General features: G+C 43.3%; 2 protein-coding genes across 2 annotated transcripts; both read right to left on the bottom strand.

Annotated features, from left to right (window-relative positions):
• Positions 1-284: 284 nt before the first annotated feature.
• On the bottom strand, positions 285-676 carry LOC132837088 (late histone H2A.L3-like). The gene has a single exon (XM_060856765.1). The coding sequence runs from the start codon at positions 674-676 to the stop codon at positions 287-289; it is 390 nt and encodes a 129-aa protein (XP_060712748.1). The 3' UTR covers positions 285-286.
• Positions 677-1,040: 364 nt separating this feature from the next.
• Positions 1,041-14,258, bottom strand: LOC132837172 (histone H2B type 1-O-like). The gene is made up of 3 exons (XM_060856883.1): positions 14,141-14,258; positions 13,293-13,399; positions 1,041-2,112 (listed from the first exon to the last, which is right to left on the bottom strand). The coding sequence occupies exon 3, from the start codon at positions 2,106-2,108 to the stop codon at positions 1,728-1,730; it is 381 nt and encodes a 126-aa protein (XP_060712866.1). The 5' UTR covers positions 2,109-2,112; positions 13,293-13,399; positions 14,141-14,258; the 3' UTR covers positions 1,041-1,727.
• Between the last annotated feature and the right edge of the window lie 848 nt (positions 14,259-15,106).

Below are 15,106 nucleotides of genomic sequence, written 5' to 3'. Positions count from 1 at the left end.
GATGAAACATAAAAGGTCACTCAGGCAGTGACCGTGCAATGAGAAATAATGTATTTCCAGACACCCTTACAATCATATTCTATGACAAACTCCTTCTGCTACCACAGATAGAAACCGTATCCAACAAAAAGGACCTAGCATAGCTATATTTCTAGGTATAACAGGCACGGCTCTACACATTAAAAAGGAGAATAATTCAATCCGACAGACGGTTCAGCCGCTTTCACAGATGCTGTGAGTGGCTCTTAAAAGAGCCTTTGGGTTGTCAGATTCAAGAATGGTCTCTTCACTTTTTAGCGGATCCAGCAGCGGAAGTTTTCTTGGGTAGCAGCACGGCCTGGATATTAGGCAGCACCCCGCCCTGAGCGATGGTCACCCCTCCCAGCAGCTTGTTGAGCTCCTCGTCGTTGCGCACGGCCAGCTGCAGGTGCCTGGGGATGATGCGGGTCTTCTTGTTGTCCCGTGCCGCGTTGCCGGCCAGCTCCAGGATTTCAGCCGTCAGATACTCCAGCACCGCAGCCAGATAGACCGGCGCTCCGGCACCCACACGCTCAGCATAGTTGCCCTTTCTCAGGAGCCTGTGAACACGGCCCACCGGGAACTGCAGGCCAGCCCGGGACGACCGAGACTTCGCCTTGGCGCGACCTTTCCCACTGCCCTTTCCTCTTCCAGACATTACCACAATCCCAAACACACTTTCACAGAGAATGCTACACTCTGCCCACATTGCGGCCTCTTATACCTTCGGGAGGAATGGTGGGGCGGCCATTTCTGATTGGTCAGCATCTCCTAATGCTGTTTCAATTCCCAATCAGAAATCTGCCTCATTTCCCAATCGGTGAGGGCCCGGGGAGGAGGGCGGAAAGTACCGGCGCCAAATCATCAACCGCTTTCTTTTCAATTTGAAAAGCCCGCCAATTTCCAAACAAAGGAGTATTTTTATTTGAATAATGAAGTACAAAAAACTGAGGAAATTCAAAAAAACATTAATACTCAAGTTAATTTACTTTTAGTTTACAAATGATGATTCACACGGTCATACTCTCCCTCATTTGCCGATCTGTATCTGATCATGAGAGTTGATTAATTTCTAAACCTTGAGAAGAAGTTGAACAAAACAGGCCAAACACTGCAGTCTGCAACCTGTCTTTTCTTTTCACATTTCAGTACCACCCCGATATGCTGATAAAGCAGCACACTGCATTCTGCCGGCTCAGCATCGAGGGCGAACACGTTTTTTTAAGACGATATTTTAAAGCTGTCCTCCATTATCGCTCTCGATCAGATTCAGCAAAAGCTCCACGTTTCAGTCCGGCAGCTGTGTTGGGAGTTCTCTCGGTTCGGTTTGAAAGTCTCTCACCGACAGCAGGAAGATTTATTTGGCATTGCGAAAAATCGGATCGAACCCGTGCATTGGAAATGTCGAGTAAATCATTTTAAATCAGAAGGCAATCGTTTGAGTGAAAGACGTGGGCATTTGTCTACCAGGGGTAATCAAGCAAGATGAAAAATGACTCACTGGCGCTTGATCTGCATCTTCCACCCCACTCCCGAATAATTTGCGAAGTACTTATTAACACAACAACATGTAGATCTAGAAGTTGAAACGCCTTATCAACAATCACATGGAAGCTAAAACAAATGGTTCAGCTGCCTCAGGGATGTTGTGGGTGGCTCTTATAAGAGCCTTTGGGTTGTGGATGTGTGTTTCAATGCAGCGCGGTCCTTCACTTGGAGCTGGTGTACTTGGTCACCGCCTTTGTACCCTCCGACACGGCGTGCTTGGCCAGCTCCCCGGGCAGCAGCAGCCGCACGGCGGTCTGGATCTCCCGGGAGCTGATGGTGCTGCGCTTGTTGTAATGGGCCAGGCGGGAAGCCTCCCCCGCGATACGCTCGAAAATATCGTTGACGAACGAGTTCATGATGCTCATGGCCTTGGAGGAGATGCCGGTGTCGGGGTGAACCTGCTTCATCACTTTGTAGATGTAGATGGAGTAACTTTCTTTCCTGGACCGCTTCCTCTTCCTGCCGCCCTTCGCTGGCGCCTTCTTGATAATTTTCTTCGCGCCCTTCTTGGAAGCTTGCTGGGCTTTCTTCTCATCAGCCATCGTCCTGATTAATTTCAGACATAGAATAAGGGAAAGCGGGCTCGGAGTTCCCTCTTTATAGACTGACGGCGTCAGCAATGCTAATGAGGGATGGGGAAAGGCTTGCTCCTGATTGGGTAGTTTGCACAGAGTCAATCCAAAACATGGAGTCTCTCTGATTGGTTAGTGTGAGATCCAATGTGGATCTGCAACGAAATGTGAAGTGGATGGTGATTCTGTTCCTGTCAGTCTGACTGAGGGAGATTTGTTGAAGAGAAATAATAAGAAAAAGTTTCGATGTGATACTTTTCTTGAATCACGAGTAGAGTCACGTCTTGAATGTGGGATGAATATATTTCTGAGACCTTGACTGATAATTTTGGGCCCAGAGACGTATAGATAACTGGGTGCTTTGAAAGTACCTGCAGTGTAACTGAACCACGTTGCTGCACTTTTCAATTAGGCGCCTTGCAGTTTCATGCAGGGATTTATAACATTTCTCAGTTTTACGCGAATGCCTGTTAACTAGCAACTGTCAGCATATATATATGTGAGTGTCACTTTAACTTTATATCTGTCATGTCCTAATTTACACATTTTGCATTAACTCAACACTTGTCCAATGACGCTCTGGTCCTCCATCTAATAGGCAGTGTTATTTCAAGACAGGTTTTATTCTGTAACCATCAAACACTGATGTGAGCGGTAAAACGTTACACTATTTACCAGTCACTTGGAAATATTCCCCCAATCTGTGCCCCCAGGGCACAGTGAGAACTGCAGATGCTGAGGATCACAGGCTTATGCCCAAAACGTCGAGATGAAGGGTTTATGCTTAAAACAACGATTCTCCTGCTCCTCAGATGCAAGGAGCAAGGCTCCAACAGATCACCAAGGCTTTAGTTATGGTCTTCATCTCATTTTGATGTTTAGTGCCCATAGCCAAAGACTCCCTTATGTATCAAAAATGATATATGGCTACATGAGCATACATTAAGCTGATAACTCAACCCTAACTGCTCTCTGTGGAACAGAACAAGGGGAGAATGTTCTGCATTGCTTTCTTAGACAGAAGGCTTCCTGTTCAAAACTGTGTCCCTTACTCGGGATTCTCTCATCAGCATTGACATATTCCCAGCATCAACTCTGTCAACTCCATTCAGATCATTTTTTTTGCTCTATAGATCAAACATTGTTCTTCAATACTCCAATGCGAATATACCCAAACATTTTATAAGTACAATGAGAGCTTATATATCAATCTGCAGCTCTAAGCTTCTGCTATTTGAATATGTGAGTACAGGTATCGCCCTCTCCCCGTAGGTTTCTATTGTGTGAATATGGCAGTTTCTGGTCTGTAAATGGGATAGTTAAATCAATCGTCTATATCAGTTTCTGCATTGTTAAAACGTTGAACGTAGTTATCAATGTCAACCTGCCATCTTCTGCGAAGTGAACATGTGGGGGTCCATATTGAAATGTACCTGTTGCTTTCAGCGACAGGAATGCATGAGTTTAGTTATCATTCTTTTCCTGTCAGTTTCTTTGATGTGAATGTATTGGTGTAGTTATCCATCTGTACTGATGAAGGGCTTTTAAACAAAACGTCAATTCTTCTGCTCCTTGGATGCTTCCTGACCTGCTGTGCTTTTCCAGCACCACACTCCTGACTCTAATCTCCAGCATCTGCAGTCCACACCTTTGCCTACCCATTTGTACCTGTCAGTTTCTGATCTGAGAATATGGAAGTGTAGTTATTGATCTGTCCATCAGTTTCTGAAATTTGAATATGACTGTCTAGTTATCTAGCTCTCCCTGTCAGTTTCTATGATGTGAAGATGACAGTCCAATTATCTATCTGCCCCTGTCAGATTCTGCTGTGTGAATATGAGAATGGCATTACCGGTCAGCTTTTGCTATGTCAATGTAATGTTAGTTATCAATCTGCCTCATTAGGTTCTAGGTGAATGTAAAAATGTAATTATCAATATATACCCACGAGATTCTGCTCTGGGAATGTGGGTGTGTTACCTGTCAGTTTCTATAATATGAATGTTTGAGTGCAGATTCAATCTGTACCTGACAGTTCCTGCAATGCCAATGTGTTTGTGCAATCATCAGTCTATTTCTGACAGCTTCAACTATATGGATGGATGAGTGTATCTGTACCTGAAGGTATCTGTACCTGTCAGTTTGTGTTCTGTGAATAAGTGAGTGTACTTACACATTTGTCTCTGTTTAACATGACACTTGAAGAAACTGCAGGAACTCTATTTACTTCAAATCTCTGTTGCTCAACACGAATAAGATTTTATCTATTGCCATCCATGTCAGGGTGGCACAGTGGTGCCAGGGACACACATTCAATTCCAGCCTTAGTTCATTATCTGTGTGCAGTTTGCACATTCTGCCCATGTCTCCGTGAATTTCCTCTGAGTGCTCTCGTTTCTTTGCATGGTCCAAACATGTGCAGTGTCGGTGGGTTAAATATGGTAAACATGGAGTTATGGATACTGGGTGGGATCTGCTTTGGAGAGTTGTTGCAGGGGGATGGGCCAAATTACCTCTCTCTGCACTGGAGAAATTCTATGTCCTATAAATGAAAGTGAGACCTTTTCTACCATTGTCAGTGTTGACAGTGTAAAGCAGTTTGGATAATTTCACAACTTTTGGTATAGTTTTTGATTGTAAGTTATATTCTGCATCTGTATTTTGAATTTATTGTTCACTTGTTTATAACCAGACCACTTTATGAGAGCTTTCTCACTCTGTGTCCAATAACCTCTTCATGTCAATATTTGATTTCCCTTTGGACAGGTATGATGTTTTGGAAAGTGGATGGGGTGACGGATGTTCATGCCATGTTCCCCTGAGAATCCTAGTTTCTGGTACTGAGACTGGCTCTAATGCAACAAGGTACACATCGGCTTCCAGAGATCAATTGTGTGAGGGGATTCTGTAGTCTGAGGTACAGACAGAAGTTTCTGTGGCCAGCAGCGATAAAGCAGAATGGTGTGTAGCTTCCCTGGTGACAGGATCAAGGATGTCTCAGAGAGGGTGCAGAATGTTCTCACGGGGGAAGAGGGGACACAAAAGGTCATTGTCCACATTGGAGAAAGTGAGGACTTGCAGATGCTGGAGATCAGAGCTGAAAAATGTGTGCTGGAAAAACACAGAGGTCAGGCAGCATCCAAGGAGCAGGAGAATCGACGTTTCGGGCATAAGCCCTTCTTCAGGAATTCTAGAACACATTTATCAGAATTGTCCACATTGGAACTAATGACATAGGAAGGGAAAAGGTTGTAATTCTGAAGGGAGATTATAGAGAGTTAGGTAGAAATTTTAAAAAGAGGTTACTCCCAGTGCTACAAGCTAGTGAGGGCCGGAGTAGGATGATAGAGCAGATGAATGCATTGCTGAGGAACTGGTGTATGGGGAAAGATTCAGATTTTTGGATCATTGGAATCTCTCTTGGGGGTAGAAGTGACCTGTACAAAAAGGACGGATTGCACCTAAATTGGAAGGGGACTAATATACTGGCAGGGAAATTTCCTAGATCTGCTCGGGAGGATTTAAACTAGTAAGGTGGGAATCACGGAAGTAGTGAGGAAAGAGATCAGTCTGAGACTGGTACAGTTGAGAACAGAAGTGAGTCAAACAGTCAGGGCAAACAGGGACAAAGTAGGACTAATAAAATAAACTGCATTTACCTCAAAGCAAGGGGCCTAACAGGGAAAGCAGATGAAGCCAGGGCATGGTTAGGGACATGGGACTGGGATATCATAGCAATTACAGAAACATTGCTCAGGGATGGATAGGACTGGCAGCTTAATGTTCCAGGATACAAATGCTCCAGGAAGGATAGAAAGGGAGGCAAGAGAGGAGGGGTAGTGGCATTTATGATAAGGGATAGCATTACAGCTGTGCTGAGGGAGGGTATTCCTGGAAATACATCCAGGGAAGTTATTTGGGTAGAACTGAGAAATAAGAAAGAGATAATCATCTTATTTGGATTGTATGATAGACCCCCGAATAGTCAGAGGGAAATTGAGAAACAAACTTGTCAGGAGATCTCAGGTATCTGTCAGAATAATAGGGTGGTTATGGTAGGGGATTTTAACTTTTCAAACATAGACTGGGACTGCCATAGTGTCAAGGGTTTAAATGGAAAGCAATTTGTTGAGCGCATACAAGACAATTTTCTGATTCATTATGTGGATGTTTCTACAACAGAAGGTGCAAAACCTGACCTACTCTTAGGAAATAAGGCAGGGCAGGTGACTGAAGTGTCAGTGGGGGAGACTTTGGGCCAGCGACCATATTTTTATTAGATTTAAAATAGTGATGGAAAAGGATAGACCAGATCTAAAGTTGAAGTTCTCAATTGGAGAAAGGCAAATTTTGACGGTATTAGGCAAGAACTTTTGAAAGCTGATTGGGGACAGATGTTCACAGGTAAAGGGATGGCTGGAAAATGGGAAGCCTTCCGAAATGAGATAACAAGAATCCAGAGAATGTATATTCCTGTCAGGATGAAAGGAAAGACTGTGAGGGAATGCTGGATGACTAAAGAAATTGAGGGTTTGGTTAAGAAAAAGAAGGAAGCATATGTCAGTTATGGACAGGATAGATCGAGTGAATCCTTAGAAGCATATAAAGGAAAAGCAGAATACTTAAGAGGGAAAGATTTTAAAAAGCCCTAAGGGACAACTTTTTCACACAGAGGGTAGTACAGGTATGGAATGAGCTGCCAGAGGAAGTGGTGGAGGCTGGTACAATTGCAATATTTAAGAGGCGTTTGGATGGGTATATGATTAAGAAGGGTTTGGAAGGATATGGGCCAGGTGCTGGCAGCGGGAGTAGATTGGGTTGGGATATCTGGTCGGCATGGACTGGTTGGAGCAAAGGGTCTGTTTCCATGCTGTACATCTCTATGACTCTATGAGACATAAGGGCAGTTTTATTTTTAAACAAAGGGAGTGGTAGCAGTGGAACACACTGCCTGGGGTGGAGATGGAGGAAGATACAACAAGGGTATTGAAAGGACTTTTAGGTAAGCAAATGAATATGTAAGAAATAGAGGGTTATGGACCAAGGCCAGGGAGAAGGGATTAATTGCATTTTGGCGGCATGTTCGGCACAGCACGGTGGGCTGAAGGACCCGTTCCTGTCCTGCACTGTTCCATGCTCAGATTTTAATGCAGTGTATATTTTGGAAGAGAATTCATTCAAGTTGATTGAAACTGGGTAGGATGCATGTAGAATATAGATTTAAAAATATAAACTTTCGTTTCCTCGGTGGTGTTTGACTCTTGGCTATTGACTGAAAGCAGTCAGGCAGTTGGAACAGCTGCTGAACCCAAAGAAGCCGGTCCATGCTGGTACTCTCTCTCTCTGACATCTGTCCTGTACGACTGTGTATGATTTTACTTTTTGTGCCAAGGGGCGTTTGTGGGGATTGTTGCAAGTGTTGGGAACAGTATCATTAAGTTGGCATAATCTGTAGGGTTTTTGGATAGGTTAATTTATTCAGTATTCTGTTCTCTTTTAAGGCATAGGAGCATTTGTTTGTGTTTCATTTGATAATCTTGTAAATCAGTTCTGTTTTGTTTAAGACTACGTGGTTTGACCAGCTACATCACTCCTGGAATATCCGCGTTACACCTGCTTAAACCAACTAGCAAAGTTCGGTTCCAGACTACTTGAAAAGTTTTGAGGGGGTCTGGCCTGGTCCATACCAGTTAGGAGGCTCTTTGCAGGATTTGTTCTGTAGTTCTGATTTGGGATTAGGGTTGTTGGACTTGAAGGCAGCGAGTGGTTTAATTCAGTTGGTTTAAACAGTGTTTGGGAGAGCAATGGCTCTTTCAGTCAACAAGAGTTTTCTGTGGGGGTGGAAGAAGTGATTTGGGGGCTTTTACAAAAGGTGATGAAGGGTAAGATGCTGGAATAAGCAGTTAATCTGGGATTCAATCTATGTCCTACCATGAGGAAAGGAGAGATAATTACAGCAGTAGCTCAGCATTTATATTTGTTGAAAACACCATCAGAATCTTCAGAGATGGCTAACATTCAATGGAAAATGCAGCAACTTGGGTTCGAGGCAAAAGACAAGGACAGGGCATCAGAAATGAAATCTTTTGAATTATGATTAAATGCAGAAGAGAGAGCGAGGAGAGAGAGAAAAGGAGAGAAAGGAAAGGAAGAAAGGGAGGGATTTTAAACTTTGGAAATTGGCATTTGGACAGGAGTTCAAAAATACACTTCCTGAATTAGTGAGAACTGATGTGGAGCCTGACCTTGGTGGTGGACTAGTTGTTGGAGGGAATCCAGAGGGACAGGATGTACATGCATTTGGAAAGGCAACAACTGATTCGGGATAGTCACCATGGTTTTGTGCGTGTGAAATCATGTCTCACAAACTTGATTGAGTTTTTTGAAGAAGTAACAAAGAAGATTGATGAGGGCAGAGCAGTTGATGTGATCTATATGGACTTCAGTAAGGCACTTGACAAGGTTCCCCATGGGAGACTGATTAGCAAAATTAGATCTCATGGAACACAGTGAGAACTAGCCATTTGGATACAGAACTGACTCAAAAGTAGAAGACAGAGGGTGGTGGTAGAGGGTTGATTTTCAGACTGGAGGCCTGTAACCAGTGGAAAGCCACAAGGATCGGTGCTGGGCCCTCTACTTTTTATCATTTCCATAAATGATTACATAAAGCGAGCAAAAGAGGGACAGTTAGTAAGTTTGCAGATGACTCCAAAATTGGAGGTGTAGTGGACAGCGAAGAGGGTTACCTCAGATTACAACAGGATCTGGACCAGATGGGCCAATGGGCTGAGAAGTGGCGGGTGGAGTTTAATTCAGATAAATGCGAGGTGCTGCATTTTGGGAAAGCAAATCTTAGCAAGACTTATACACTGAATGGTAAGGTCCCAGGGAGTGGTGCTGAACCAAGAGACCTTGGAGTGCAGGTTCATAGCTCCTTGAAAGTGGAGTCACAGGTAGCTAGGATAGTGAACGAGGCATTCGGTATGCTTTCCTTTATTGGTCAGAGTATTGAGTACAGGAGTTGGGAAGTCATGTTGCGGCTGTACAGGACATTGGTTAGGCCACTAATGGAATATTGCATGCAATTATGGTCTCCTTCCTATCGGAAAGATGTCGTGAAACTTGAAAGGGTTCAGAAAAGATTTACAAGGATGTTGCCAGGGTTAGTGGATTTGAGCTATAGGGAGAGGCTGAACAGGCTGGGGCTGTTTTCCCTGGAGTGTCAGAGGCTGAGGGGTGACATTGTAGAGATCTACAAAATTATGAGGGACGTGGATAGGATAAATAGTCCAAGTCTTTTCCCTGGGGTCGGGGAGTCCAGAACTAGAGGGCATAGGTTTAGGTTGAGAGAGGAAAGATATAAAAGAGATCTAAAGGTTAACTTTTTCACACAGAGGGTGGTACATGTATGGAATGAGCTGCCAGAGGAAGTGGTGGAGGCTAGCATAATTGCAACATTTAAGAGACATTTGGATGGGTACATGAGTAGGAAGGGTTTGAAGGGATATGGACTGGGTGCTGGCAGGTGGGACTAGATTGGGTTGTGATATCTAGTTGGCATGGACAGGTTGGACCAAAGGGTCTGTTTCTATGCTGTACATCTCTATGACTCTATGTAGGGATTTATAGCATTTCTCAGTGTTACGCGAATACCTGTTAACCAGCAACTGTTAGCATGCTATATATGTGTCACTTTAATTTTGTATCTGTCGTGTCCTTATTTACACATTTTGCATTAAGTTAACATCTGTCCATTCAGACTCTGGTCCTCTGTTTAATAGTCAATTAGTGTTACTTCGAGAGGTTTTATTCTGTATCCATCAAGCATTGATGTAAGCAGTAATATGTTATGCTATTTGCCAGCCACTTAGAAATATTCCTGCAATCTGTGCCCCAAGGAGAAGTGAGGACTACAGATGCTGAGGATGAGAGGGTTTATGCCTGAAACGCCGAGATGAAGCGCTAATGCCCGATACATTGATTCTCCTCTTTCCCGGATGCTGGCTGATCTACTGTGCTTTTCCAGCACCACACTCTCGACACCAATCTGTGCACGTCTGTTTCTGGGATCTAAATTCTATTTCACAGTCTTTACATGTCAGTATGTGACTGGACTATAACTCAAACCTTTTTAAGTGTAACTTCTTTTACTCTGTAGGTGTCATCCATTGAAATATGAATGTGTTTCATGTAGTACCTACAATTTTGAATGTGCTGGACTTTGGACAGACACAGGTAGGTCTCACTGCCCTCCACTCCCATACCCTATGAATATCAGCTTCTGCACACAGACAGTCACCCAAGGCTGGAATTGAACCGAGGACCCTGTTGCTGTGAGGCAGCAGTGCTAACCACTGAGCCACTGTGCCACCCCACTAGCACAACCATTTCATACTTACAATGAGAGCCTATATCAATCTGCAACTCGCAGATTCTGAATATGTGAGTACAGTTATCACTCTCTCCCTGTCAGTTTCTGCGATGTGCATACTTGAGTGAAATTATCTGCCTTTACCTGTGGGTTTCCACTCACTGAATATACAAGTAGAGGCATTACTCTCTCCCAATAAGGTTCTCATCCATGCAAACTTGAGTGAAGTTATCTGTTGGTTTCTGCTATGTGAATATGACAGTTTTTGCTCTGTGAATGTGATTGTTTAATTATCAATCTGTCCATGTCAGTTTCAGCATTGTTAAAATGTGAACATTGTTATCAATATCTACCTGCCATCTTCTGCCAAGTGAACATGTGGGGGTCTGTATTGAAATGTACCTTTTGCTTTCTGCAGCATGAATGCATGAGTGTGGTTGTCAATCTTTCCCTGTCAGTTTCTGCTATGTCAATGTATGGTTTACTTATCCATCTGTACTGATGAAGAGCTTTTAGCCAAAACCTCAATTCTTCTGCTCCTTGGATGCTTCCTGACCTGCTGTGCTTTTCCGGCACCACATTCCTGACTCTAATTTCCAGCATCTGCAGTCCTCACTTTCACCTATCCATCTGTACCTGTCAGTTTCAGATCTGTGAATATGGAAGTGTCGCTATTGATCTGTCCATCAGTCTCTCCAATTTGAATATGACTGTCTAGTTATCTATCACACCCTGTCAGTTTCTGTGACGTGAAGGTGACGGTCCAATAATCTATCTGCCGATGTCAGATTCTGCTGTGTGAATATGAGTGTCATTATCAGTCTCTACCTGTCAGCTTTTGCTATGTCAATGTGATGTTAGTTATCAATCTGCCTCATTAGGTTCTAGGTGAATGTAAGAATGTAGTTATCAATATATACCTGTCAGACTTGCCTCTGGGAATATGAGAGTGTATTATCAAAATGTACCTGTCTGTTTCTGCAATGTGAATGTGTTTGTGCAATCATCACTCTATCCCTGACAGCTTCAACTATATGGAATTATAGAACACAAGAAAATAAACAGGGCAGGCAGGGAGGCATCAGGCCACAAAAGGGGGAACCTAGGACCTGCAGAAGATAAAAAACATCTGTTCTCACCAAGTGATAACAAAATGCTCTAAAGCAAATAAGAACATTTGCCTTAACAAAAACCTATGAATTTAATGAAGTGTTTGATTGTGATCTCGGAAACTTTGTATCATTTCAGAAGCGTGTCAAAAGCCTTGTAATGAACTGTGTGTGTCTGTGTGTGTTCATGTGCGCGCCTGAGAGGGAGAGTGTGTGTGGGAGTATGTGTGAGAGAGTATGTGAGAGTGAGAGAGTGATGAATGTTTGGAATTTATTTGTATTTTGGGACTTTATGATGATTTTGAGTAGCCACCACTGATTATGAAATACAAACTCTAAAATGTAATACTGATGAAGCACTTGTTAGGCTGAAGGACCTGCTTCCATGCTGTAAATAATCTAATCTAATCTTTAACTTACTTGGTGTTCCTACACAACACGACTGACCCTCTGTCAATTCTAACTCGTCAGACCTTCTGTCGTCTTTGAATTTGAAACCCAACCCTGAAAAGAAAGCATGTTTAATTTGAGACTTATGAATCTTTTAAAACTTAACCTTTCAGCCTCAGTTACGGAATGATTTTGTGCTTAAGATAAAAAAAAGGAGTCTGCTCCTACCTTAAAAATTATTCTAAACCGAACATTGAAGAGATTCTGACACAATCTGTCAGGAAGCCATGTTATGGTCAGTTTGCCCTCCTCGCTAAGATGCCATTTTATAAAACAATGATCTCTGACATGCAAGCTGTGCAAGGTTACCTTATGACCTCTCCCACTTAGTTTAGACTGATACCTCTTTATGACAGGGACTTGCCTCACCAACAGACAGTGACTCAGCTGGATCTATTTTTCCCACCTGATGGATGGCTGAGGGCTTACAGGAGCGATCAGTAAAGCGCTCACAGACCTGTTAATTAACTTCTCTTCCTTACAAATTATTGCCTTTCCACTGTCTGTCTAATTAAGAACATGCAGTGTTTTTTTGTCAAGTATTGTAAAAAGAAAGCCTGTTTGAGACAGAAGAGTGGAGTAGTCTGTGGGGGCTCTTAAAGGAAGAGCTGGTATCCTACTTTTCTAAGGTTTAAGAAGCTCAGCTAGCCTGATTTATAGGTGTCAATGTTATGTTGTAACACTGATACTATTGGTAAATAAAGGGGAAGGCTAAAATTAAACTAAACTGTTTGTAAGAGGTTTTTATTCCAGACTATCAAAGTGTATGACCTCCAGGACAAACCAAGAGAAGCTTATAGATCTGAGTCCCCAAGGGATTCCCTGGGCTGTCTGAAATCTGTACTTTAACAGGAAAGGTTTGAGAGAGAGATGGGCTAAGTGCTGGCAAATGGGAATGGTTAGGTTAGAATACCTGGTTGGCATGGACATGTTGGACCGAAGTGTCTGTTTCCATACTATACGTCTCTGAGTCGACGACTCTTCAGTAACTCTTGCCCTGTCAGTGAGCACAGTTTCCCTCCATCTCTGTACTTAACCCCTCCTTCATGGATGGTTGTTGAAACAATGCAACGATGTGGCCTATTTGTCTACCTTCGTTGTAACTTTGAAAATGCTCTTAATAATTGCAGATTTTAATGTTGTTCCTTCATGTCTATTTTGGATGAGGATTCAGTTTATCTATCTTCAACACTGGTGTGTAAACATCAATGGGCTACATACCTTCCGTTTGTTAGAGACAGCTGGTCACTCTTTGCTTTGAACTGAGGAAGTATTACAGTGTCTTAGTCCCTCAGGTGTTTTTCTGGAGGAAGACACAGGGACACCACCTGTAAATCAACAAGAGGCTAGTCTGGCAATATTGAACTGATCATTGTCACATTCATTGCATCTTCGTTAAGATATGTGGGTTTTTTTTCTTTAAAGCCAACCACTTAACAAGAAACACGGATCTGATTCCATTGTTGCCCTGAGCTGCTCTCTGTCTGGGGATTGTTTGGTTTTCATGTGTTTCGATACCAGTTGATTTGGAGATGTTGGTGTTGGACTGGGGTGCACAATGTTACACATCAAGTGCTTCCAAAAAACCTTTTGGATGAGAACCTGGTGTTGTGTGATTTTTTAAGTTGATATCAGTTGAGTGAAATCCAGAAACTGAGCAACAAATGCGCAGCACCATGAATGGGAATACTCAACTACCAGCACGCTTACACAGTTCAACATCCAATTGCCCAACTACCTGTTGGAAATAGGAAAAACGGCACTGTTTCTAATGTTTTTACCAAGACCCCAGAGAATGTCCTTTTCCAAGAGTATCCTATTCCTACAGTTGGTCCACACAACCTCAAGAAACAGCGGGAAACAGATTGAAATTAAGACCGGGATCAGAGGATTGTAAGCCACAAGAATGTCCCACAGCAGCTTCTTCCCGCTCTGTCTCCCACAGCAGGCCCACACACAGCCCGAGAAAGGCCGCTCTCTTCCCCCCAGCCCGCTCACTCCAAGTTCCGGGACCAGTTCCTGCTCCGCTCGGCCCCTTACAAACAGCCCCCGGTTCTCCCTGAACTCACCCCGAATCAATCCCGGTCTCGGAGCCCCCTCTGTGTCCCAGGCTCCCATCCCGATGTGCTGCTGGAAGGAGCCTGCTGTTCCCTCGCTTCCCTGGGCGCTGATCTCTCCATTGCGGTCTGTTTCGAACAAACCTCTTGCACTCACTGAGTAAATGCTCCTCAATGGCAGCGCTGGGGGAGGGCCTCACGCATGCGCTCCTCTACTCAGGGACAGTCAGCGTTGGGGAGAAAAGTTTAAAATCACACAACAGGTTGAATTGGAAGCACACTAGCTTTCGGAGCATCGCTCCTTCATCAGGTGGTAGTGGAGGGCTCAATCCTAACACACAGAATTTATAGCAAAAATTTACAGTGTGATGGAACTGAAATTATACATTGAAAAATTAATTGCCTGTTATGCCTTTCATCTGTTAGAATATCATGATAGTTTCACTTCTTTCATGTGTAAATTACAAAACTTTTTAAAATAAAGTTGCATTCTCAGGTTAGCTGTTAACAATGGTGATAGCTCGACAATATGTTGAAGATGTTCGCCCCCGTCTTCTCTGTCTATGCCAGGATGTTTAGATTGATTCTAATCTAAAAAGTGAGAAAACGGAGTTTTACATGAATTCATGCAGTTTTTGAGCTCAGAATTCTACATGAATGCATACAGTTTTTGAGTAAAGTACAAGGTAACCTTGCAAGTACAAATTCACCCCACAGAATATGTGTGTGCATGTGGATCTTTGTGTGTGTGTGTCTGTGTCTGTCTGGGTTGGGAGGTGTGAGTGTGAAAAATTGTGTGTGTAGTGAGTGCAGAGTTTCTTAAGTCTGTGAGGGGGTGCATGTGTGAGTGTGTGGGTGTATGTGTGCACTTCTGTTAATATGTGTGTCCGTGTGTATCAGGAGTGCCTATGTAAGTGTGTGTGAGTGTGTGTGTAGGAGTATCTCTGTGTGTTTATAGTACAATGGTGGTCACCTGTA

The sequence above is a fragment of the Hemiscyllium ocellatum genome, chromosome 49 (genome assembly GCF_020745735.1).
Source record: "Hemiscyllium ocellatum isolate sHemOce1 chromosome 49, sHemOce1.pat.X.cur, whole genome shotgun sequence".
NCBI classification, from domain to species: domain Eukaryota; kingdom Metazoa; phylum Chordata; class Chondrichthyes; order Orectolobiformes; family Hemiscylliidae; genus Hemiscyllium; species Hemiscyllium ocellatum.
The sequence above is the reverse complement of the archived record's forward strand: the minus strand, read 5'-3'. Positions and strand labels throughout refer to the sequence as shown.